This window comes from Mesoplodon mirus (assembly GCF_964341445.2).
Source record: "Mesoplodon mirus genome assembly, chromosome: 4".
NCBI classification, from domain to species: Eukaryota; Metazoa; Chordata; class Mammalia; order Artiodactyla; family Ziphiidae; genus Mesoplodon; species Mesoplodon mirus.
This window is the reverse complement of record NC_138979.1, coordinates 86,319,691-86,342,642: the sequence shown is the minus strand read 5'-3', so window position 1 is coordinate 86,342,642 and position 22,952 is coordinate 86,319,691. Positions and strand designations below refer to the sequence as shown.

At 42.6% G+C, this 22,952-nt stretch overlaps 1 protein-coding gene and 1 pseudogene across 2 annotated transcripts in view; one reads left to right on the top strand and one right to left on the bottom strand.

Moving 5' to 3' along the window:
* Window positions 1-22,952, top strand: part of LOC309802868 (uncharacterized protein) — a gene marked incomplete at its 5' end in the record, with an annotated part of 160,387 nt that overhangs the window by 75,677 nt on the left and 61,758 nt on the right. The window contains 8 exon segments of the mRNA XM_082618750.1: window positions 637-702; window positions 6,278-6,394; window positions 7,441-7,648; window positions 7,651-8,020; window positions 9,788-9,871; window positions 10,103-10,193; window positions 12,178-12,319; window positions 13,586-13,673. Of these exon segments, the coding sequence (XP_082474876.1) occupies window positions 637-702; window positions 6,278-6,394; window positions 7,441-7,648; window positions 7,651-8,020; window positions 9,788-9,871; window positions 10,103-10,193; window positions 12,178-12,319; window positions 13,586-13,673 (1,166 nt within the window).
* On the bottom strand, window positions 19,896-21,053 carry LOC309803331 (calpain small subunit 1-like; annotated as a pseudogene). The gene is made up of 2 exons: window positions 20,509-21,053; window positions 19,896-20,289 (listed from the first exon to the last, which is right to left on the bottom strand). The product of its transcript is annotated as a calpain small subunit 1-like (transcript).

Here is a 22,952-nt window from a genome sequence, read left to right as displayed (position 1 = left end):
GAAATTGAAATCAAACTTTTGCTGTTTTGCCACCCCATGCAAGTCATTTTAGAATACTTGAAAGTATGATTATCCAATCTCCGAGAAGGTTTTGTTGTCAGAAGATACTAGTGCTTTTCAACCTTGTCCTCCTTCCAGGGAACAGATTTTCCACAGGCATCATCTTGTCACAATGACACTGCGTGCTTTCTGTGGACTTTTGTTTTAAATCAGTTCCTTCGTATTAAAATTAGGGAATCAATCAAAGTGCTGTCTACATTACAACAGCTTTGACATCTATGTGATCACTAAACTCTGGCAACATTAGTTGCATAAATACTTCTACATAGTAGTTGCATAAATACTTCTATATTGGGTGAAGGAAGCCAGAATGGTATTCATGTGTCATTTTATTCTGCACTCATTTTGCATTCAGTGTGGGACAGCAGTTTAGACATCATGATATAGTGCTCTCACGTACCTATGTGCTCATGATTTACACATATGATAAGTGTAAGCGTGTTTTGGGATCCTGTACACTTAATAATGGCCCCTTACCTGTGGGAAGTACTAAGCATTGGGTAGCGAGAATCTCAATCCAAGGCAAAGGGGAAGCCTCATCCTTTTCACCTCTGTTTTTTTTTTTCCCACTCAGAAGATTTTGAAGATGATGGAGACGAAGAAGAGGACAAAGACTCAGATTCAGAAGATGTGAAAGAGGAAGTAGGTACACTAGCCCTTGCTTCTAATGATCTCTACATTCATAATTCTACAAAGGAAAATGTCCCTTTCTATGTTCAGCTAAGCCCAGGGTAAAATTTTTTTCAGAATTTTAAATTAATTAATTTATTTATTTATGGTTACTTTGGGTCTTTGTTGCTGCCCTTGGGCTTTCTCTAATTGCAGTGAGCGGGGGCTACTCTTCATTGAGGTGCATGGACTTATCATTGCAGTGGCTTCTCATTGCAGAGCATGGGCTCTAGGCACACGAGCTTCAGTAATTGTGACATGCAGGCTAGGTTGTTGCGGCTCGTGGGTTCTAGAGTGCAGGCTCAGTAGTTGTGGTGCATGGGCTTAGTTGCTCCACGGCATGTGAGATCTTCCCGGGCCATGTCCTTTGGATTGGCAGGCAGTTTCTTAACCACTGTGCCACCAGGGAAGTCCCGCCCAGGGTAAATTTTAAGGATGGACTTTTGCGTTTCCACTTTAAGTCCTGGCAGATACTGATGCTCACTAAATGATGGCTACTGATCTCCAAGTTGTCATTTTTGTCTTGGTAGGCCCAGTACAATCCCATCGTCAAGTCAGAGGCTATCTATTATCAAGGCACTAATATTCCATCAGGATAAGCCTGAGGTAGACATTTAGGGTTGGTGTATTTAATGAATGTGAAGGATATTCAGGCTAAGAGACCATGGAAAGACTTCCTAGGAAACTTTTTCTAGTAGATCTCCACTGTCTTTGTAAGTCACTCTTCTCATCTACCCAATCTATACACAGGACCACTGCATTGTACAATTCCATTTACCTTGGAGTATGTGAACTGTGCTCCTTTGGGTTGTATGGCACGTATCCTGGCCAGCAAGGAAGTAGTGCCTTTTAGTCTCTATCAATAATAACCTATGCTATAGAATGGAGATCAGCCAACTCTCTATGAAAGGTCAGATAATCATTACTCTACGCTTTGTGGACGATACAGTTTCTGTCACAACAACTCAACTTTGCTGGTGTAGCACAAAAGCAACCATAGACAATGTGTAAACAATAGGGCATGACTGTGTTCCACAAAAGCAGACAGTGGGGCATAGTTTACTGACAGCATTTCTAGAAAAAGGTTTCTAAACCTTGGCATTCTGGCTGGATAATTCTTTGTCATGGGGGGTTGTCCTGTGCATTATACGATGTTTAGCAGCACTCCTGACCTCAATCCACAAGATGCTGGTGACATCCACCCCTTTGCCCCCCAGTCATGAATCAAAACTGTCTCTGGGACTTGCCAAATATCCCTGCGGGGCAAAAATCACCCTGTGGTTAAGAACCACTGCTCTAGAATAATGATAATTTATCTACGAGTTATAATTCTGTCCCCATCTCTGTTGGTGGACATCGACTTGGACAAGTCCCTTCAAGTTATAGTTCCTTAGTTTTGACATCTGCAAAATAAGACTGAGAAGTAAATGCTACCTTTTATGACATTCCTGGAGATGAAATCTGGATTAAAAAATCTATCTATCTATCTATCTACTTGTCTATCTATCTACTATCCATCCATCCATCCTCCTCTCCCCCTCCCTCTCTTCCTTTCTTTTTACATACCATTCCATCTACACATCTGCCTAGGGAGAAAGAGACTTTTTGCGTTCTCTCACTCACCTTGCTAATGGTAGTAGCAGACATAGAGGGACTACCTCTTAGCCAGGTCTCTAGGTTAAGGCTGCTGTTGCTATTCTGGTGTGCTCAGGGTTTTGTTGATAAATAGAATCATTTCTGAAGTCATCAGTAGCAAATTGGCTCTTTGCTGTGACTTGCCGATGCAGGCCTGTGGAGAACTTGCTGAATTATTTGAATAATACTGGGCTGCTGCAGTCATTCATCAATGCCACTTTCCCACCCCTCTTGCTGGCTCTTTGATAGCTGAATGTTTGATGTGTAGCATCAGTCACCTCTTGTATCTGATGTGGAGGGACAAGCTGCAGGCTGGTGCTCGACTTCACACAGCATGGGGTCGGGGGAGAGCTTTCAGACCGTCTCCTTACCCCCACTCTGCAGATGATGGTGGGTTGGGGTGGAGAGGAATCTAAACAAATAAATCAATCCAGCTGGGAAGGAAGCATAAGACAAATAAGTGAGGGCCTGGAAATAATTCGTCAAGAGCCTTCGAGCTGAGGAGAAGGTGAGAAGTAAGTGTGCGAGCATGCCTTATAGAGAAACAGAGGAACATCAGAGTAAGGGCTTGATTCTGGGGTGTAGCAGGAGACAGGGAACCGGGTTTTCCCTTGGAGAACCCAACAGCATTTGCTGCAAGTTATGTGGGCAAGAAGCCAAGAGTATTTATTTCTGGTCAGAGAATGGATGCAGGCCTTTAACTTGTGGCCTTTTCCTTTGAAAATCTTAGTTAACAATTGGGAGAAGCCTCTTAGAAAGAATGATTAAAAGGAACTTATATCTGTAAAGCGTCTTGAGAGTGTATAGTTGGGTGCTGTTCTTTGATTGAAAACTGTGAATGTCATCATAAGGAAAGAGAAACTTATAACGAATATAGACTAGAGGTTAGCCATGTTTGTTTGTTTGTTTTCTTAAGGAACACAGACATTAGATTTGGACAGACTCTGAAGACGAGGAGGACAGAAAGGGTGAATTCAAGCTCTTCCTTGCTTTCTTCCCTCCTTTCCTCCTCTTAAACTTTTTATTTCTTTCAGGTATTTTCTTGGATATGATCCATATGTGAGGCAGCATGCTAAGATCTTAGGGATGTTAATATGATACAAAAGCAAATAAGACATAGTTTTTATCTTCAAAGAATTCAGTCTAGTAAACTTGGGGATTGTCTCTACCAGAGTTTGAATCGGCACCTTCAAAAGGGTGTTGAACTCAAATCTAAGGCTGGGGAAAGTCAATATTGGAAGGGTCGAACCTGAGGAGGGAGGGAGTTATCTGGGTTAGATGGGTACCAAAATCCTAAATGATGAAGCTTCTCTGGGTTGCTGAGAGGACAGAGAAGCTGGTCCACTCCTAAATAAATATAAGCGTATTTATAAAGGGTGTTTATAAAATACAGAAGTAGTTGACAACCTGCTTGAGTGCCTGGAGATTCAGAGGCCAAGGTTCAAACTTTGAGGACCAGAGATGATCTCTGTTACAAGTACTCCACTTTGCTGTTAATACTGAGAAAGCCATCACAGGCAGTATATAAATGAATGGGCATGACTGTGATCCGATAAAACTTTATTTCCAAAAACAAGCAGTGGTCTATAGTTTGCTAACACCTGCTCTAAGGCTGAGTAGGGCACCTAGATAGGCTGAAGCTCATGGGTTACCTGACGCTCCTCATTCCAGACGTACCAACCTTACTTGCTGGTGGGGAGATGCTTCTCAAGGCCTGCCAGGTTGCATTTCTATTGGTGCCACCTTGGGGCATGGCTGAGGCTGTAGCAGAGATGGTGAAGGGAAGGAAGACCTGACAGATGAAGCTGGAAAGGATAAGTGTTGGGATCTCCAATACCAGGCTAAGGAGTTTGGGCCTGGTATGCACTGTATCTGAAAATATCCTTATATCAACCTCATGGGATCTATATTTCTTTTAATTTAAAGCTTGGAGAAAAATTGCAGAAGATGGATGGAATATTGCACTTTTTCCCCTGAATCAGGAATATAACATTTTTTAAAATGATTTTAAAAAAAATTTATGTTAACCCTCTTATTTATTTATTTTTTTGGCTGCATTGGGTCTTCGTTGCTGTGTGCGGGCTTTCTCTAGTTGCGGTGAGCGGGGGCTACTCTTCGTTGCGGTGCACGAGCTTCTCATTGTGGTGGCTTCTCTTGTTGAGGAGCACGGGTTCTAGGTGCGTGGGCTTCAGTAGCTGTGGCTCACAGGCTCTAGGGCACAGGCTCAGTAGTTGTGGCGCACAGACTTAGTTGCTCCGGGGCATGTGGTATATTCCCGGACCAGGGCTCAAAGCCATGTCCCCTGCACTGGCAGGCAGATTCTTAACCACTGCGCCACCAGGGAAACCCAGGAATATAACATTTATTTTCCACATTTATTTGATTTCAGGAATAATAAGCCAGGCTTTCAGGACTATCAGGTTTTTCCTTAACTAACAAAATAGATTCCTAAAATATAGGGTGGATTCCCCCCCCCCCATTTTATTAGGGAAACTTGATCTGGGAGAGGCACAGAAAGATGAAGAGATTGAACTATGTCCTTTCTCTGTAACATTCTATAACATTTGAAAAATACAGAAGTGTTTGGAGGAGAGTCACCGTCACTGTTAATCTATTATGAAATGATGATCTAGAAGAAGAAATAAAAGGTCTGGTATTATTCATCCCAATGAAGAAAAGGCTGATGGTGACTCGGTAAACTTTTAAATGTACAAAGGGATACAGGTATAGTAGGAGGTTACGACCTCCTCCCCAGAGCCTGGAAGGCTCAGCATCATACCTGCGTATGGAATTTTGACTCCTGCAGTCTTCCTCTTATTCTTTATGCTTCAGCCACTTTCTATTTTTTAAAAAAAAATTTTAAATTTATTTTATTGAAGTATAATTGATTTATAATGTGTTAATTTCTGCTATACAACAGTGATTCAGTTATATGTATGAATTCGTGTATATGAGTATATACATTCAGCCACCTTCTTTCTGTAAGCAAATTTAAGTTGCTCTATTTTTTTCTTTTTCTGTTAGTAATTTCTTCCCCCAAGTCTTTGCCTTTTTAGCCGTTATTGTTAAAATGTGTCCTCCGGGCTTCCCTGGTGGCTCAGTGGTTGAGAGTCCGCCTGCCGATGCAGGGGACACAGGTTCGTGCCCTGGTCCAGGAAGATTCCATATGCCACGGAGCAGCTGGGCCCGTGAACCATGGCCACTGAGTCCGTGCGTCCGGAGCCTGTGCTCCGCAATTGGAGAGGCCACAACAGTGAGAGGCCTGCGTACCGCAAAAAAAAAATAAAATAAAAAGTGACCTCCTTAGCTTCTTTGTACCCCAGCCTCACTCACAATCACTTCACCACCTCTCATTCTTCCCATGACATTTATCACTGTTCGAAGTTACCTTGCTCATTTGTTTGCTTTCTTACTGTCTTCCTTTTCTCACTAGAAGGCAAGTTCTATGGAATCATGGACCTTGGTCTGTTCAATTACCAATGAGTCTTTAGTACCTAGGAGAGTGCCCACTCATAGTAGGGGCTCATTAAACGTTTGTGAAAAGAGTGACCTAAATAGGGAGATAGATGAATAGGTACGACAATTACAGTTATGTCAAAGACAGTGGTGATGAGATAAAAACAATTCTTTGGTATTGTGCTTCATTGTTTACATAGTTCATCTCATTTTACATAAATTATTTATGATGAAGGCTGATAAATACTAACATGAACACTGAGAAAAACTATCATCTTTCTTAGTATTTAAAAATACAACCTTACATATTAAATTATCCTTGACTAGGCTAGCACTATAACTTGGAGGCAAGGAAACCGTGTCCCAGGATTCTGAAAAGTCCCATATGTAGCTTGTCTCGATATTTCTCAGGATGGTTCTCCTGATTGTAACATATTTTTTGAATGTGCCATTGTAGGATGATGACTTGGAAACAGATGTGAACAAGCTGAGCTCCAAACCTGGTCTTGATCGACCTGAAGAGGAACTGATGCAATATGAGGCGATGTGTTTTGAGCTCTCCTGCAGTTTTGAGGTAGAATGTATGCCGTGGTTCTACTCCTCGGTGATGCTAATGGGTTCCTTGCAGACCCTGGGAATCCAAACTGGCCTCCAGATGGAAAACATTGCTCATCTTTATCATTCTGCTTCTGGGATCTTTCTGAGAGGGAAGTAAAAGGCTAAACAAAGATATGAGAAGGTGGCAGAGATAGGATGCATGCAAGGGTCCTATCAATACAATCTGACACCCATCACCTCGGAAGGAAGTAGGATGAAGGTTCACATTGCTGCCTGTTGTCTGGTGGGCAAGGTGCCTTACTCTCATGTCCTGGGAAAGCAAGTGAAAATTCATGGTGATTTAATCATTCTCTTGTGAGAGTGGGATGGTTGTATGAGATGGCTTTCTGAAGGTGACCAGCCTGATTCTAGGATTTCTTTGTTAGCAGAAACAAATCAAGCACCTTATACCTGGTCATGTTAATCCAGTGGCTGGTTGCTGTTGCTTCTTCTGCTGTTGCTCCCACCAAAATTTAGACCTGCTTTTGGACCTCCATTATTTTCTTATGATTCTTAATAAACCATGAATTTGGCCATATCTAAGGGTACACGCTAAGTCACTTATAGAAGGGAGCTGACATTGTATTTCACTCTAGAAAGCAGAAAGGCATCGGTGGGTAAAAGTTTCAGGGAAGGAAATTTTAATTCCGAGTAAAAAAGAATTTTTCTTAAACAATGAGAATGATCCTCAAATAAAAGGAACCACCTTGGGATACAGGGAAGTTTCTGTAAATGAGTCATTCATCCAGGCTGTAAATGTTTGGGGGTGTCGTAGGAGGCTTTCATGTACTGCATAGACTCATACTAGACCCACCAAATGCCCCTTCCAAGTGTGCGTTTCTAGGATTCTGCCATTTCTTTGACTCTTGAAGCTTAGTCTTTCCTTGACTGACTTTGGAAAAAGTTTTCCAGTGCACAGGATTTATGCTTAGCTCTGTGCCCAGAGAGTGAGGACAGGGATCAGATTGTATTCTCTACTTGGACAGAAACACTGACGTATTCTTTTCCACTTTTAACCTGAAGGAACTGGAGTCCAAACCTGGAGGTGGTTTGAACTTGGACGAGACTCGGTATGCCAGTCACCACCACATTCTGACTGCTGCCTCCCCAAAAGGGCTTTGCTTGAATAAGGACCAAATCTCCTGGGGACAAGAAAGAGAAGTCCCTGTCCAGACCTCCCTTATGAGCAGAGTGAAGATGGGGAGGTCCAACATACATCTAACGTCCAAAAAAGACCTGGAATGAACCCATACCGAAATGCACAATCCAATGGTCTTGGGATAGGTTCTTCCGGAAGTGAAATCTTAGACGTTCAGGCGTCCTTCAAAGAGGATGCTTGGGACATAGATGCGATTTCCTGCCCAAGGATAAGTGCCTCCTTTTCCAATTCCACTAGACCTAGAGAAGCTACTGAATTAATAGATAAGCTCCTGCAGACACATCGGACGCATATCGCCTTCCATGACCCCTATCTTTGTATGGCCAAAGCTAGAAGAACTAGATCTGTGTCTGACTTCACAATGATGGCATTTCCTGATTTCTGGGGGCATTGTCCACCTCTCTCTGCCCAGTCCGTGTTGGAACGTAAATGTGGAGTCCAAAGGTGATGGTGCTACTAACTTGGGAGCTATATATATTTTTTCTTCTTTAGTATTTTTGTAGGTGGAATGGTTTGTACAGATAATTCTGTTATCTTCAGGAAAGTGAGCATTAGTCAGCAGCATGTTAAAAGCCTTAAGGAGGGCTTCCCCGGTGGCGCAGCGGTTGAGAGTCTGCCTGCCGATGCAGGGGACACGAGTTCATGCCCCGGTCCGGGAAGATCCCACATGCTGCAGAGTGGCTGGGCCCGTGAGCCATGGCCGCTGGGCCTGCACGTCTGGAGCCTGTGCTCCGCAATGGGAGAGGCCACAACAGTGAGAGGCCCGCATACCGCCCCCACCAAAAAAAAAACAAAAAAAAATAAACAAAAAAAAAAACCTTAAGGATATTTTCGCCAAATATACAAGCTTGCCTCCCTACTAGGACATTTCAGAGCCAAGAGTAGGGTGGTGGTAGACATGTGTTTCCACAAAAAGAATTTCTTAGACGATTCTAATGCAACCCCTTACCCCGAATCCATTGCAAATCCTACAAAAGGGAAAGATTATCCAGTTTCTCCAAATACTGGGATCATTCCTTAAGGGAAGGTTCTCAGGAATAAACAAGTATGGATTATTTGGGATCACTTTTCTCATTTACTGCACATTGGAATCTGATCTCTTGTTAATGAGAGGAGGTGGTGGACCTCCATCCCACAGTCCCAACCTTATAGAACCTGACTTGGCTTGGGGAATAGTTTTGCTGCATCACTAAGGATTGTAAGGAAAAAAAAATGCATCCTGCAGGGAAGAAATGTTGTGTGATGGATTATTCCCAGGATGCATGAAATGGAGCTTTGCCTTTGGATAGGCATAACGAGATTAAAAAGAAAATTACTGAACTCAAGGAGAAAACGGTTTTCCCAGAAAATATACTAAGTATGCATACACTAAGTCTATGGAGCAAAGTGTGCATAGCAGTAAGTTTTCTTAACTGTTAGCAAGTTCATCAGCAAATTGATGGTGGACCCCAAGAACTGCTTCCACTTGGTCTCCTGGCTGACATCTCTGACCTCACCCCTCTGACCTTATCTCCATGCTCAAGTTCCTGAGAGACACACCACAGGGGCTGGCCCAGCAACAGCTCCCCACTGGACAGGACATCTTTCCCCTGAGTCTAGGCCTCATTTTGACCTTCCCTCCCCCTTCTCCTACCCCTCCCCGCCCCAGAGAGCTGGATCAGAAATTCAAGGAGGGAATCTGAAATATCCCTTAGGTATCCTTCCTCCCTCTTACTTAAGTCTCCCAGATATTGGTGTTTCTCAGAGAGAAGATTGACCATAGTCTTCTGGAGCAAACAGAACCAAGGACTATAAATGACACAAGAATTCAAAGGCTTATTGGAGCCTCCCAGACCATCAGCAATCCTAATGTCTCCTTCAAAAGTGTCTTAGTGCAGAGGGCCCTCTTATTCACACAACCAGAGGCTTCAAAGTCCCTCAGCCCAAATGCTCTTGACAAAACTCCTTTGAGTAGAGAATCCTCCTAAAATGAAAATCTGACATCACTGCTTCCTACATTCCTACTGTTCAGTGTAGTTTTATTTTTTGATAAAGAAGAAAAGGAAGGAGGGGTGGTGCTTTTTGTACTCATTCAGCTCAAGGTTGGATCATGATTACATTTTTCTTTCATAATTCTCTGATGAGTCCCAAGGCCCTTCCCACATGACCATAGGATGAATGGGGTAAGGAGTGAGGGCCAACCCTTAAAATGTTTTCAATTTTCCTTTCCAGGATCAAAATATTTGAGGATGTCCGGAGGCTCATCCAGCCAAGCGATATTATAAATAAAGTTGTCTTCAGTCTAGATGAGCATTGGTAGGTGGTCTTGAACATCAGTGGAATGAGGGGGGTGGGAGTATAGAATATCCTTTTAATGGCACGAGCATAAGAATATTTTAAGTTAATAATCCATTCCTTCTCCTAAAATCAGCACAGTGAAAATTCGGGTTAAAGATCTGTAAGAGAAAGCTTATCTCTAAGAAATGCTAAACTGTGCCCAAGAATAGCAATAAGTCCTATGTTCAAAGGTTCTCTATTTCATTACAGGCCTTTGCAAGACACCACTTCTGACTGCTTACGGTTCTTCTCCAAGTTTGAGTCTGGAAATCTTCGCAAAGCCATCCAAGTGCGTGAGCAAGTAAGGAAAGCTGCAGGGGCCATACTCAGTATGGCTCAGCCCTGTTTTGTATCCCCCTCCCAGGAGACATTTTCGAAGTTTTCCCTTTTTGGGACGTGGTGAGTGGTAAGTCATTTTTTTTGGTACGTGAAATATTTCAAGGAAGCCCAACATATAACAAATACAAGTGGAGCTGTTTGGTATGGAGAAGGGAAGGGCAGGCATGTTAAGATTCCTCCTCAGCCTCCTTCTCTTTCTTGTTTGCTATCTCAGCTTCTTCTTCCTACAGCTCCCGCTTTTATTATTTATTCTCTTCATTTATCAAGTTCCAAGGATCCAGGAGGGAAGACCTGATTAGGAATCTCCTAGTGGGAAAATGAGCAGTCCAGGATGTGCCTGAGCTCCTGGCCTTACTCAGGTCTTTCTCTTTATATCTGCCTTTGGCCAGAGTGTAGAATCCTAAACTCGTCAGTTGTGGTCTGGGTGACAGAGTCAAATGACAGAAAACAAACCTACTTACAGGCAAGGATTTTTTATGATCACTTTTTAGCGAGAGCATTGTGGGCATAGCAGACAATTGGAGGGTCATAGACTTCCTGGAATTGTTCTCATGGGTGTCCCTATGGTGCCAACTATAGCTTCATTCATTGTATGGTGAGTTCAGTGGTTAGAGTGTGTTGCTTATAGTGACGGTGGGAGGGGTGGGACACCATCTGCTCTGCTACGGCTTCAACAAAGCTCTCCCCTTCCACAAATCTCACTATACAGTGCCATTTAATCAGAGGGCCAGAGTAGGAGAGTATGAACGAATCAGGGCAAAACCATTGCCCTTTCTAGAAGAGCAACTCAAAGAGCATGCCAAGGGGATGGGATAAGAATATTTTTGAAAATGAAATATCCTGATGATATTGTTTAAGTCAAAGCTTTATTGCTAATTCTGCTGCTCAAGCTTGAAAAAGTAATTTTTTGGAGACATAGTGATTGTGTGGGGACACATAAGGACTTTCTGGGGTGCTGGAACTGTTCTACATATTGATCCAGGGAGTTGTCACACAGGTGTACCCAGATGAATTTGCTTAAACTCGTTAAGCTGTACATTTAAGATCTGTGTACTTTACTTCATGTAAACTAAATCAGTTAAAAAGGGAAAAAACAAACAGACAAATCTTTCATTGCTAGTCTAATTCATGTTTGTTGCCTTGCTGGGGATTTACATATATTATACTACTCAATCTTTACAAACAGTACTGCAAGTTTAGGCACCATTTCTTTTTTTTTTAATTAATTAATTTATTTATTTACGGCTGTGTTGGATCTTTGTTGCTGCGTGCGGGCTTTCTCTAGTTGCGGCCAGTGGGAGACTACACTTCATTTCAGTGTGCGGGCTTCTCATTGCGGTGGCTTCTCTTTGTTGTGGAGCATGGGCTCTAGGCGCACGGGCTTCAGTAGTTGTGGCACGCAGGCACAGTAGTTGTGGCTCGCAGGCTCTAGAGCACAGGCTCAGTAGTTGTGGCGCATGGTCTTTGTTGTTCTGTGGCATGTGGGATCTTCCCCGACCAGGGCTCAAACCCATGTCCCCTTCATTGGCAGGCGGATTTTTAACCACTGTGCCACCAGGGAAGTCCCTAGACACTATTTCTATTTTTCATTTGAGGAGACTGATGCTCAGAAGTCATGTCTAACATCAAATAGTAATGGCATATCCAACCAGATGTGACCACATTTTCTCTGGAATATAGCACACTTGCATTTTTCCAGGTGGACAGAAACTATAGTTGTATAACTGACTCTTCTAATACCAGGACACTGCTCCCCCCTCCTTAAATTTCCAAAGCCTCTGTCCAACATTGTGAGATAAGGATGATAACTATAACTTACCAGCCAACCAAGATCCTGGATCTTACATCCATCATCCAGAACCTGAGATGTATAGATTTCTCAGTGTTGGAAGTTCTCTTAAAGGCTTTTAACCCTCTGATCTTGCTTCTGACTTTGCAGGTTGGAGTACGACTTACTGATCAATGCTGATGTGAATAGCACGCAGCACCAGCAGTGGTTCTACTTCAAGGTGAGCGGTATGAGGGATGCGGTCCCTTATCGCGTCAACATTAGCAACTGTGAGAAGGCCAACAGCCAGTTCAATTATGGTATGAGCTCTTGGGAAATAGAGACTTTCTCAATAACACCAAAAATGATGTCACTTTTGAGTGCTTGAATTATTATCAGAAGCCCTGCTTGGGTTGCAGAGGGTTTGAAGTTGGGCTGACATGTTTTGGTTGCCAGGTATGGCAAGACGGCCGCCAACCTATGGTAAATTGCTACTATGGGAGGGGAAGCTTGAAACTCTCCCTGTGCTATGAAATGTTAATACCTCACATAACTTTCCGCCGCTTCCTGCCTCCCTTGCCCCACCTTGAACTTTTTGAGGCCAGTGAGCCCTCTCATTTATTCCTTCTCTCCACCTCCTAAAACCCATAGAAGCAAATATACTGATCTGTTGATATTTGTCACAGACAGGCAAACGGCACAATTCCATTGGACAACACCGAGTTACACTCTCAGAAAACTCTGGAGAAAGTTTAAATTCTCCTGAATACCTGTGGCACTTTTAGAGGGGGCGTTCAAGGGACAATGACTGACTAGTAGCCCATATTTATTTTGAATGTTTCTAGAAATGGGAAATTCTGCATGTTATTGCTGGCTCACATACTAATGTATTAGTGGCTCTGAGTAAGGAAAAAATATTCCCCGTAGCTCCAGGTCCAAGCATAGGACATTACCTCTATTTTGTACTGATTAAATAGACTCTTGCTGGTATAGAAAGAGAAAAGGTGAGCCTTGGCTCTTGTATTCACTTGATGCAGCGGCTGTAACAAATTGTCACACATTTTGTGGCTTCAAAGAAGACAAATATATTCTCTTACAGTTCTGGAGTCCACAAGTCCCAAATCAGTTTCACTGGTCTTAAGTCAAGGCGTTGGAAAGGCCATGCTTCCTCTGGACATTCTAGGGGATTATTTGTTTCCTTTCCTTTTCCGGCTTTTAGAGGTATGTTCCTCACATTCCTTGGCTCATGGCCCTTTCCTCCATCTTCAAAGTCAGCTGCATAACATCTTCAAATCTCTCTGCTTCGGCCACATTACTTTTCCTCTGTAGTCAAACCTCCCTCTACCTCCCTCTTGGAAAGACATGTGTGATTGAATTTAGGGCCCACCAGGATAATCTCCCCATCTCAAGATACTTAATTTAACCATATCTACAAAGTCCCTTTTGTCATATAAGGTTAATATACAGCTTCCATGGATTAAGACCTGGGTATCTTTGAGGGCCATTATTCAACCTACCACAGCTCTCCTTTTCTATTCCCCCCCACCACCCACCTAATGGATTAACTCTGCCTTTATTTTGTGTAGGGATGCAGCCAACTCTGTATTCTGTGAAGGAGGCTCTTCTTGGTAGGCCTGCCTGGGTACGGACAGGCTATGAAATCTGTTATTACAAGTAAGTTAGAGTGTTGTTAGCTTCCTTTGTTCTTCTGTTCTCTCTCAGTTTCCTGCTTCTCCATGTTAATCTTACAAACCTGAGCAATCTGTGCTTGTCTGCTGTACTTGTCACTCTTCCAGTGGCAAACGCTCTGTCCTTCAGAAGCCTAAGCATGTGAAATGGCACCCACAGTAGACCTCAAGAAATATCTTTTGGTTTTCTGAAAAGTCATCTATTCTTATTTAAACACCTTAAAACCTTTAGACCTTACTTTTGGATATTATTATATAGACTCAACCTATGATTAGTGCATCAAGCTTCAGTTCTTTTCCTGTTTCCATTGGTCCCAGTGAACAAAAAGTGTGAGATATTCTAACTTAATTCTTATCCATCCCATGCTTCAGTTTTCCAAAGCAGATAAACATGAATATGTGAGAAATATACTTAAGTAACTGTTGCTCCACAGAAAGATACATTTTGGAAAAAATAGAAGAGAAAGGTATTTTCAGAATTCATCTTCAACTCTTGATCAGTAGCCACTTCCATCAATGTATCCTGTAAAGGTGTAATGAAAGTTGAATTATCCATATATTTTGATAAAATACATGCATGCATTCCAGACCCATGAATTGCTTATTTGTGCACTTTCCTTTGCTAGAAAATAAAATACAAATTCATAAGGCAAAAAAAGGATAGGGAGTGTGGACAGTTAGAAACTATGTAGTTAATTATTATCTTGTTGCTGGTTTCTTATAAAAAACTGATACGCTAGTACTTATTTTCTTGGATAAAGTAATTTACATCTCTTTCTGAGATGACAGGAGGCCCCTAAAAATATTATCAGGCATTCTTGAGTTCAGGATAGTTGCAAATATCACAAAGAAAGAGTAAAAATGCTTATGCCTCTTGGCTTTTGAGACTATAAGGACAGGAGCATTCACAGATAAGAAGGTCAAGAATCTTGTTGCTCTATCAGACACAAGGGCAATCATCACCATAGAAGTAAGGATAGTCTATAAAGCACAGAGATGGGCTAACAGTTTGTAATGAAAGAGTCAGCAGTCTTTAGTCTTGGATGTATTAGAATATGGACCTGGGTAGTATTTTCATTATATTCTTCAGAACAATAGCAAAGCCATACAATGTTGTTGGTTTTCCATAGCAATGACTTTCTGACCCACCTATCTGCAGACTCTCAGGATCCTCTTATGGTCCAAAGAGATTGAGACTAAAATCATCTCAAGGTGACAGGGGCCACAGCTGTAAGGGAAAATAATGGAAGCATAAATTTGGACTTTGGTGTGTCAAGAATAATTTTTAGCATCCTCGAGAAATAGTAATTCTAAATAAACATGAAAGACCCGGCTTGCAGTGGGCTTGGATCTGGAGGTTAGTAAGAGATTGGACAAACATAACATTCAGCATCCTTTGGGGGGCGGGGCAGCTGTCCCTGGAGGCTGCTTCCTTGGAGGTGGGGGATAAGGCGTGGGCTTAAGGGGATTTAGAATCTGCCAAGAGGAAAAGGAAGAAATCAAACATCCCAAAGCAGAGCCTTGGCCTAAAGAATGACAATGTTAATGTTAATAGCTTTTAGATTCATGAACAAGACAATTGTTATGTGATTAAAGAGTAACAGAGGGGTAACATGAAAACCATGAATGTGTAATGTAATTCGTTTTTCATCTTCTAGCCATGAATACAACAGAGATGAATGGATAAGATTGCTACATTATAACATAGTTTGTTTTACACCAATTCACCGCATTGTGTTAACATATTTCCAATAATGGGATCTAACAACAGGATAGATATGTTATGTGTATCTCTATTCAACTGCAAATCAGAGTGCTTTTCCCTACTGTAGAATGCCTTAGATTATACAATGTATTTATTTCTCTCTTTTACCCATCACAGTCTTTGAGTTGATCTGCTTTTGAAGATTTTTTGGCTTCATCCCTGACTTTATGCTCTCTAATGTATTAATTTGGGAGAACTTTACCTCCTATTTCTTTGTCTCCAATATGTCATCAGGAACTCAGAAGTCTTATTTCTATTACATTCTTATATTTAGTACCATGTTCTAAAGGGGGTGCCAGGGTGCTTATTGTGGAGAGAACCATGAGCCATGGTACCTGAGTATATCTATGGGAGGGTGAAAGAAAAGAGTACTCAGAAAGAATGGGATATCCATTTCCTTCAAAAAGAGATAGCAACAGTGATCAGTTAAGGAGGTGGGCCAACTGCTTTGTGGGTCGGAGCATCATCACTTAGAAAGTGATCTCCAGAGTATTTTGATAAGATATACTAATCCATGTACTTTTAATATAGAATTGTTCATAATTTAAAAAAATCAATTATACATGCCTTACTATACTAATATATTATGCATACTAGAAAACATGCAGAAAGTTTAGAATTTTAAGACATGGGGGAAAGATGAGAAAAATAATTTTCAATTTAAATCTTTAAATTTTAAATGTCAAATTGTTATATATTTTTTTACTATTGGTAACTCAGGGCATCCTATACCCTTAAGGTTTACCGTGAAAAATATAGTTGTAAATTGCCTTTTGGCTAATTTTGAAAAATGGTGGTTAACTTCTCCAATCTAATTAGATAATTTTTACACAAATAAGAATTCTTGAGAAAGAGCTAATATTAAGGTAGGAAGTAGGCCATGTCACTTCTTTCATTTTCTCGGTCATTTGTGTTTAAAATGTAATATTATTATCAATCTCTGAATTCCAAGCAGAATTTATAAAATACTAATTATCTATATTGCAGGGTTTAGTTTAATTTAGATAATATAATCTGTAAATCCACTAGAGAAGTCTTCTGCAAGTTTAAATACCTTGCCAGAAGTTGAAATCTAAAGAATGAGAGAGATGGTGAGCTACTCTCATCCCTCCCTCAGGAAGCCTACTGTACAGCAGTCAATACTAAACTACCTGACCTATGAAAACCATAGATATAAAATGTAATGTATTTTTCATATTCCAGCCCTGGAAAACAACAGAGAAGAATGGATACGACTGCTATAGTGTAATCTAGCTTGTTTTATAATTATTCATCATAGTAGCTTGACTTGGACAGCATAGGGGCAGCGTTGTCCATCCCCATATTAAACCTTAGACAACTTTCTTTCTTCCTTATTAGGTCATAATAAATTTAAAGAGAAATTCTAATATCTTCTCCCTGTGTTCAGTAGATCTGATCTTCTTGCCCCTCCCCTGGGGTACCTGCTCCCCCCCATCCCACCCCCTCGCCCACCCACCTGGCAGATCCCTAAGCTAGAAAATCAAAAGGGATCCTCCAGAGGGAAGAACAGAAATGGGCAGGCTTATTTTTCCATGCCTCTTGTAAAAGTAAGCAAGGACTGTTTTAGTTCCTGCTTTATTGACTTCCCTGCGGTCTGCTCCTCCCTCTAATGTACAGAGCCTCACACCTTTTTGAATTTTCTCCCAGCTCTGGTCTAAAGTAATTTTGGTGCTGAAGGGCAGAGGGAGGGAAGCTGCATGCTCAGAGTGGCCATGTAATACACAACAGCTGATCTCTTCTGACATTTATCTCTGCTCGTGAGAGGAGATGGAACAGCTCACTCATGAAGATGAATGTCATACAAGAGCTCTGCCATCATGCATCCTTCCCAGGGATCTCAGGAGAGAGATTTGGTGCTATACAGAATATTAGAAACTCTGTAGACACAGGGTAGCCTGGTGACTTGACTGCCCTGCCTTATTAGATCCTGTTAAGTGAAATGATGCTCCCATGTTAAACAGAGCCATCGTCATTATAAGTTTATCTAATTCACTCTCTATCTTGGCATTTGCTTCTTTCATGCACACAAAGAAAAAAAAAGATAAAATTAAAAGATAAAATTTTAAAAAATGACTTCCCAGCATATTTTAACGTACAAATGGAAGGAGACTGAATTCATAACCATGCATTTGTGTACTTTGCTCCTTGCTTCATTGAAAGCTTTATGATTTTAAAAGTGCAGACCCTTCCGAGGATAAATTGTTCAGAGAATGGAAAAGCAAAGGGGAGCCTTTTAGCTGTGGAATGGCTCAGCTACCCATATCATCTTTGACCCAACATGCATCTAGGATCTGGCATATTTGAGAGCACACTTGATTTTCACCAGGCTTCTTCTCCGCCTAGAAGAGCAGATCAAGGAGAGAAAGTTTCTGGAGTGAAACTTCTACCACTCATTAATGATGTGACCTTGGGGCAAATTATTCCAGCCTCTCTCAACTTCAGATTCCTCATCAGTAAAAGGGGATAATAATGGTATCTACCTGATAAATCTGTGCTGAGGATGAAGTGAAATGAGATAAAGCACATGGAAATCTTACAACAGTGTCTGGTGCATAGTGGATGTTCAGTGAGTGTTAGCAATTATTAGTAATTAGTAGAAGCTTCTTAGTGGCATCAAATACCATTGACATAAAGAATCATAGTGGTATGAATAATTTTCTCACTAGCTATCATCTGGATTATTTTACATTCCTTCTGTTATTTTAGACTTCAGGTTTATAGGTATCTCTGATTTATGAAAACCGAAACTTCCAATTCTTGCTTGCTGAAGTAAACCAAAAGACCTCTTGTCCTTTTATCCATTCTTATGAGACAGGTGATAAAATGAAAAATAATCTTGTTTTTGGGGTAAGCCCGCACCTAGGGTTGAATCCTGTTTATTGTGCTTGTTGTGTGGAGTTCCTCAAGACACTTAACATCTCAATTTTCCCAGTCTGTAGAGTGTGCATAATAATACCTTGAAAGGATATAATTAGGATTAGAGATAAGATATGCCAAGTATTCTAATGATTACTTCTAGAGTCTTAGGTCCATTTATTCTACAGGCCTTAGTTGAACAGCTGCTAAGTCCAGGTACTGTGCCAAGCGTGAAGATATACAGACAAATAAGCATAATCCCTGCCATAAAGCATGGGCAGTGAGGGAGAGGCACAATGTGATAAGAATTATGTAAAAGGGTGGATATTGGGGAAGACTTCCTGAAAGAGGAAACACTTGTGTTGAGTCTTGAAGGAGGAAGAAGAGTTGGCTAAATGAGGAAGAAGGAAAGCATTTCCATACAAAGGAAGAACATGGGAACCATTTGAAATATAAAGGATGAATGTTACTGCCTTGCAAACATCCCTCAGTATGTTCATATCATAATTGGGAAAACAAAAAGAACTTGATAGGATCTCACTTTATCATGGACAGATCTAATTCTAGCAAGCCAAGTGTTTCACTTTGGAGATTTATGGAACACTTCACTTTGAAGAAGGTGATCTTGGGAAAGTTTAAAGGTTTCTGAAGAGGAAAACTTTGCTAGAGGTGGAGTCATCTCCAGGACTCTCCCACTACAATGTAGCCACCAGGAGACTCCAGTGGGGAAGCCTGACGTTTGCTTTAGTTTCACCTACAGCGTAGACCCTGGATTAGGGTAGCAAGTGAATCTCCTTTAGCTGAAACTCATCCTAAATGAGGTGATTTTCATTTTTCTTAAATTCCAGCCATCAGCAACCATCCTGAAGAGGGCTGGATTATTAGTGGGGAGCTTTTAGTCTTGCCCACGACAATCTTGCCCATGAAGCTACAGCAAGGGTGTGTGTACAACAGGCGTGTGTGTGTGTGTGTGTGTGTGTGTGTGTGTGTTTTGGGAGGGTGAGGAGGTAGATTTTATAGCCCAAACTACCAACTTTCCTTAAATCACTAGAACCTTGGTCCACAGAAGCTCAAAAGCTAAAAATTATTCTATTTTATTTCTCTCTCTATTTCACTGTAGCTGTTCCCTGCCTGGAGTCCAGTTTTGGTTTGAATGGTGGAAAGAGCCTAGGGATGGGAATTTCATATACTTTTTTTTTTCTTTTTTCAGAGAGAGCAGCAACTAGGGTACATTTATTTCCTCCTGGGCCTGGCAGGCTGGGAGCAGAATACAGACAGAGGCACTGGGGCATGTGGCCTGTTATGGCCTGGAGTTTAGCTGCCTGGGTGGTAACTGAATGGGTGTGCCAGGGTGTGTAGGGACTGGAGTGATCCTCCCAGAACTGAGAGAAGGGCCCTTGGGGTATGCAAGCAACACCAACGTTGGGCTTGGCACAGATGCAAGAGAGGGGTTATGGAGTAGATGTGAGATGGGTGTGCTGGGGCAGGGTGTGTTGAAGCATGTTGGGTCCTGGCTGTTGACTGAGAATCTGAGTGCCAAGGGCTAGGAGAACAGAAAGGCCTGTGGGTCCGCAGGAGCCATGATGTGACTGCAAACAGGATCAAACCTGGGGGAGACCGAAGAGTCCAGGGTGACTCCTACAGCGAGGCGATGAGGGGGCAGGTCTGGGACTCCCATTCAGGAATACATGGTCAGCTGTAGCCACTCCTGGGTGTTCACCTGGATTTGTCCAGTGCCATCTTTGTCAAGAGATTTGAAGGCACGGAACATGGCATCCGGTCTGACCAGGCAGCTGATGAAGTTGTCAAAATCCATGTTCCCTCCCTCATCTGAGTAGTGTTGGATGAGCATGTTGTAGAGATGCTCATTCAGGCGGAATCCTGCTGCCTCAAAGGCCCTTGGGAGTTCACTGCTGTTAATGGTCCCTGAACGGTCAATGTCAAATTGTTTGTATATGGCCTGCCACTTTTTTTTTTTTTTTTTGCGGTACGCGGGCCTCTCACTGCTGTGGCCTCTCCCGCTGCAGAGCACAGGCTCCGGACGCGCGGGCTCAGCGGCCATGGCTCACAGGCCCAGCCGCTCTGCCGCATGTGGGATCCTCCCGGACCGGGGCATGAACCCCTGTCCCCTGCATCGGCAGGCGGACTCTCAACCACTGCACCCTCGGGGAAGCCCGGCCTGCCACTTTTTGATGTTCCACAAGTACGTGAATTCCTCGAAGCCCAGCTTGCCGGTCGTGTCACCACCATGCTGTGACATGTGTCAATGCCAATACCATCAGTCTTCAGATCAGAATGTCGGGTCACGACTTTGTTGAGAATGTTCATGAGTTCTATGGCACTGACCTCCATGTCCTCTCTAGCCAGCTGGGCAAAGACCTCCGGAACTGCCGTGCCTTCTCACTCTCATTGGCCTCGATGTTGGAGTAATGGGTGCGAGGGGGCGGGGGCTCTGGGTTGTACTGTGCAGCCGCCTCGCTAACGGCGCTAATGACCCCGCCCAGTATGCGCACGCAGTTCCACGCAGTTCCCCGCAGCCGCCGCTTCCTTTTCTGCCGCCGCCGCCGCCGCCTCGGGCCCACTGACCAGGCCTCCGAGCACATTCCCTAAGGCCCCCGCCCAGGCCCCCGCCTCCTCCGCCGCCTCTTCCACCCTTCCAGACCGAGTTAACCAGGAACATGGCTGTGACTCAAGATTCTGCCTCGCTCGCGCGTCGGCCGGTCAGCTAGTTTCCATATTCTTATTTTTACTCTCTCTTGTTCTCTGTGGTGGCTGGTGGGGTAGCATAGAATTTGCTTAGGATGAATGTGCCTGTGATGTGACTTCAGTGTACTTAGTACAGTGGGAAGCCTAGAGCTAAGCAAGGCTCATGTCAGATGAGACCACCCCCACTGGCCTCGGGGGTATCTTATGAATCTTGAGGAGAGATACAGGCTCTGTCTCCACTGCATGTAGGTGAAAAACTTGGGGATGGCAAGGCACTAGATGTATGTTTCCACCTGCTTTTACCTTCATGAATATATATGTATGGTGTGTGTGTTTTCACACTCATGCATGTGAAGCTCAATTCCACATTCTGATTGGTTGTCAAAATGTTGACCATTTGACCAAAATGTTGACTGGCTCGTTTCACTTAGAAGAGAGGTGTAATTGACTAGGTTCAGCTAGCTGTAAACTGAATGTGTGCTTGCAGTGGAGCCTTGAAATCAGAATGAATAAAGGTAGCGCATATGTGGTTTGCATGCTTTCTGAGTTACCATCTGCTGCTTTACATACTTGCTAATAATCAGAGCCTTAGCTCCGGAGAAACTATAGAACTTTGGGGAAATCTGGAGAAAATAGACTGAATTAGGTAGCAAGATCCAGATGGCACCATGGGTAAAGATGCCTTTTTGGGGACTTGCCTGGTGATCCAGTGGTTAAGACTCTGCTTCCACTGAAGCGGGTGCAGGTTCAGTCCCTGGTCAGGGAACTAATACCCTGCATGCAGAGCAGTGCGGTCAAGGAAAAACCAAAAAAAAAGTTGCCTTTTTGAAGTTTCTAGTCCTGTAGTCGCAAAGGATATGGGTCCTATTAATAGGATGCTGAAAAGCTGGTTCATCGTTGGGGATCTCCTTCTTTCCCTAGGATGACCAAGGATCCAGGGTGCCATATTGGCAGAAGCTGATGCAAGAGAAATGTATAGCCTGATAGGTCATAGTCCATGGAACTACCAATTTCTCTTACTCCCATTCTTAGTTTTATGAATATTGAAAAAACCCACAAAACCAGGCAGTAGATTTTCTATTTTGTCCTTTCTTGCTCACTTGATCTTTTTGCTTTGGTGGCAGGTGTCATGAAGGTAGCAAAAAAGGCAGAAAAGAATAATCCCTATTTTTTATATTTGCAAGAACGCACAGAATAATTATCTGCTTTTTCTTCCCTCTCCCCACCCTTTCCCCCAATGAAACCCCAAAGCACAATGGACAAGAAAGCCAACGTTGTAAATGTTCAAAGGTGGAATTACATCTTTTGGTGTCCTGGTGTATTTTGCATTATAATGCAGCCTTGACGATAACATTTCTCAGGAAAGCCTGCACAGCTGTCTCAGTATTAAGAGGCAAGGAGGGAGCGTAACTGGCAGCGTATGGGGAAAATATTGCTTGGAATGTACTTCTGGGTGCAAATTACTTTGATACTGTTCTCTGAAGTATCAACATTGGTGCTTCATCTTTGACAAAGGAAAATGTGGATTGTCAGGCCGTAAGAAGCTGAACCACATTTGGGGTGACAAATGTATTCCTTTGGGAAGAAAGTCTTGTGTAGTGGAAAGAACAAAGGCCTTGCAGGCAGATCTGGGTTTGAGTCCTGTATTGGCCACTTATTAGCCTTTTGACCTTTGACAAATGGATTTTTCTAAGCTTTTGTTCTTTCATCCACACAATGGGTTGTTACAGTGATAACAAGATGACATACATTGTGTTGAGTTGGAACTCTGTATAGGGTAGTGATTGCTAAGAAACCGTCTGGCAGGCAGAAAGGAAAGGAGGAGCTGGACTCTGTGTTATCTGGAGAGAGGCAGGGGTTGAGGAACCCAGATTTGGGTAATAAAATATATGTCTCTAATAAAATCCCAGGAAGAAC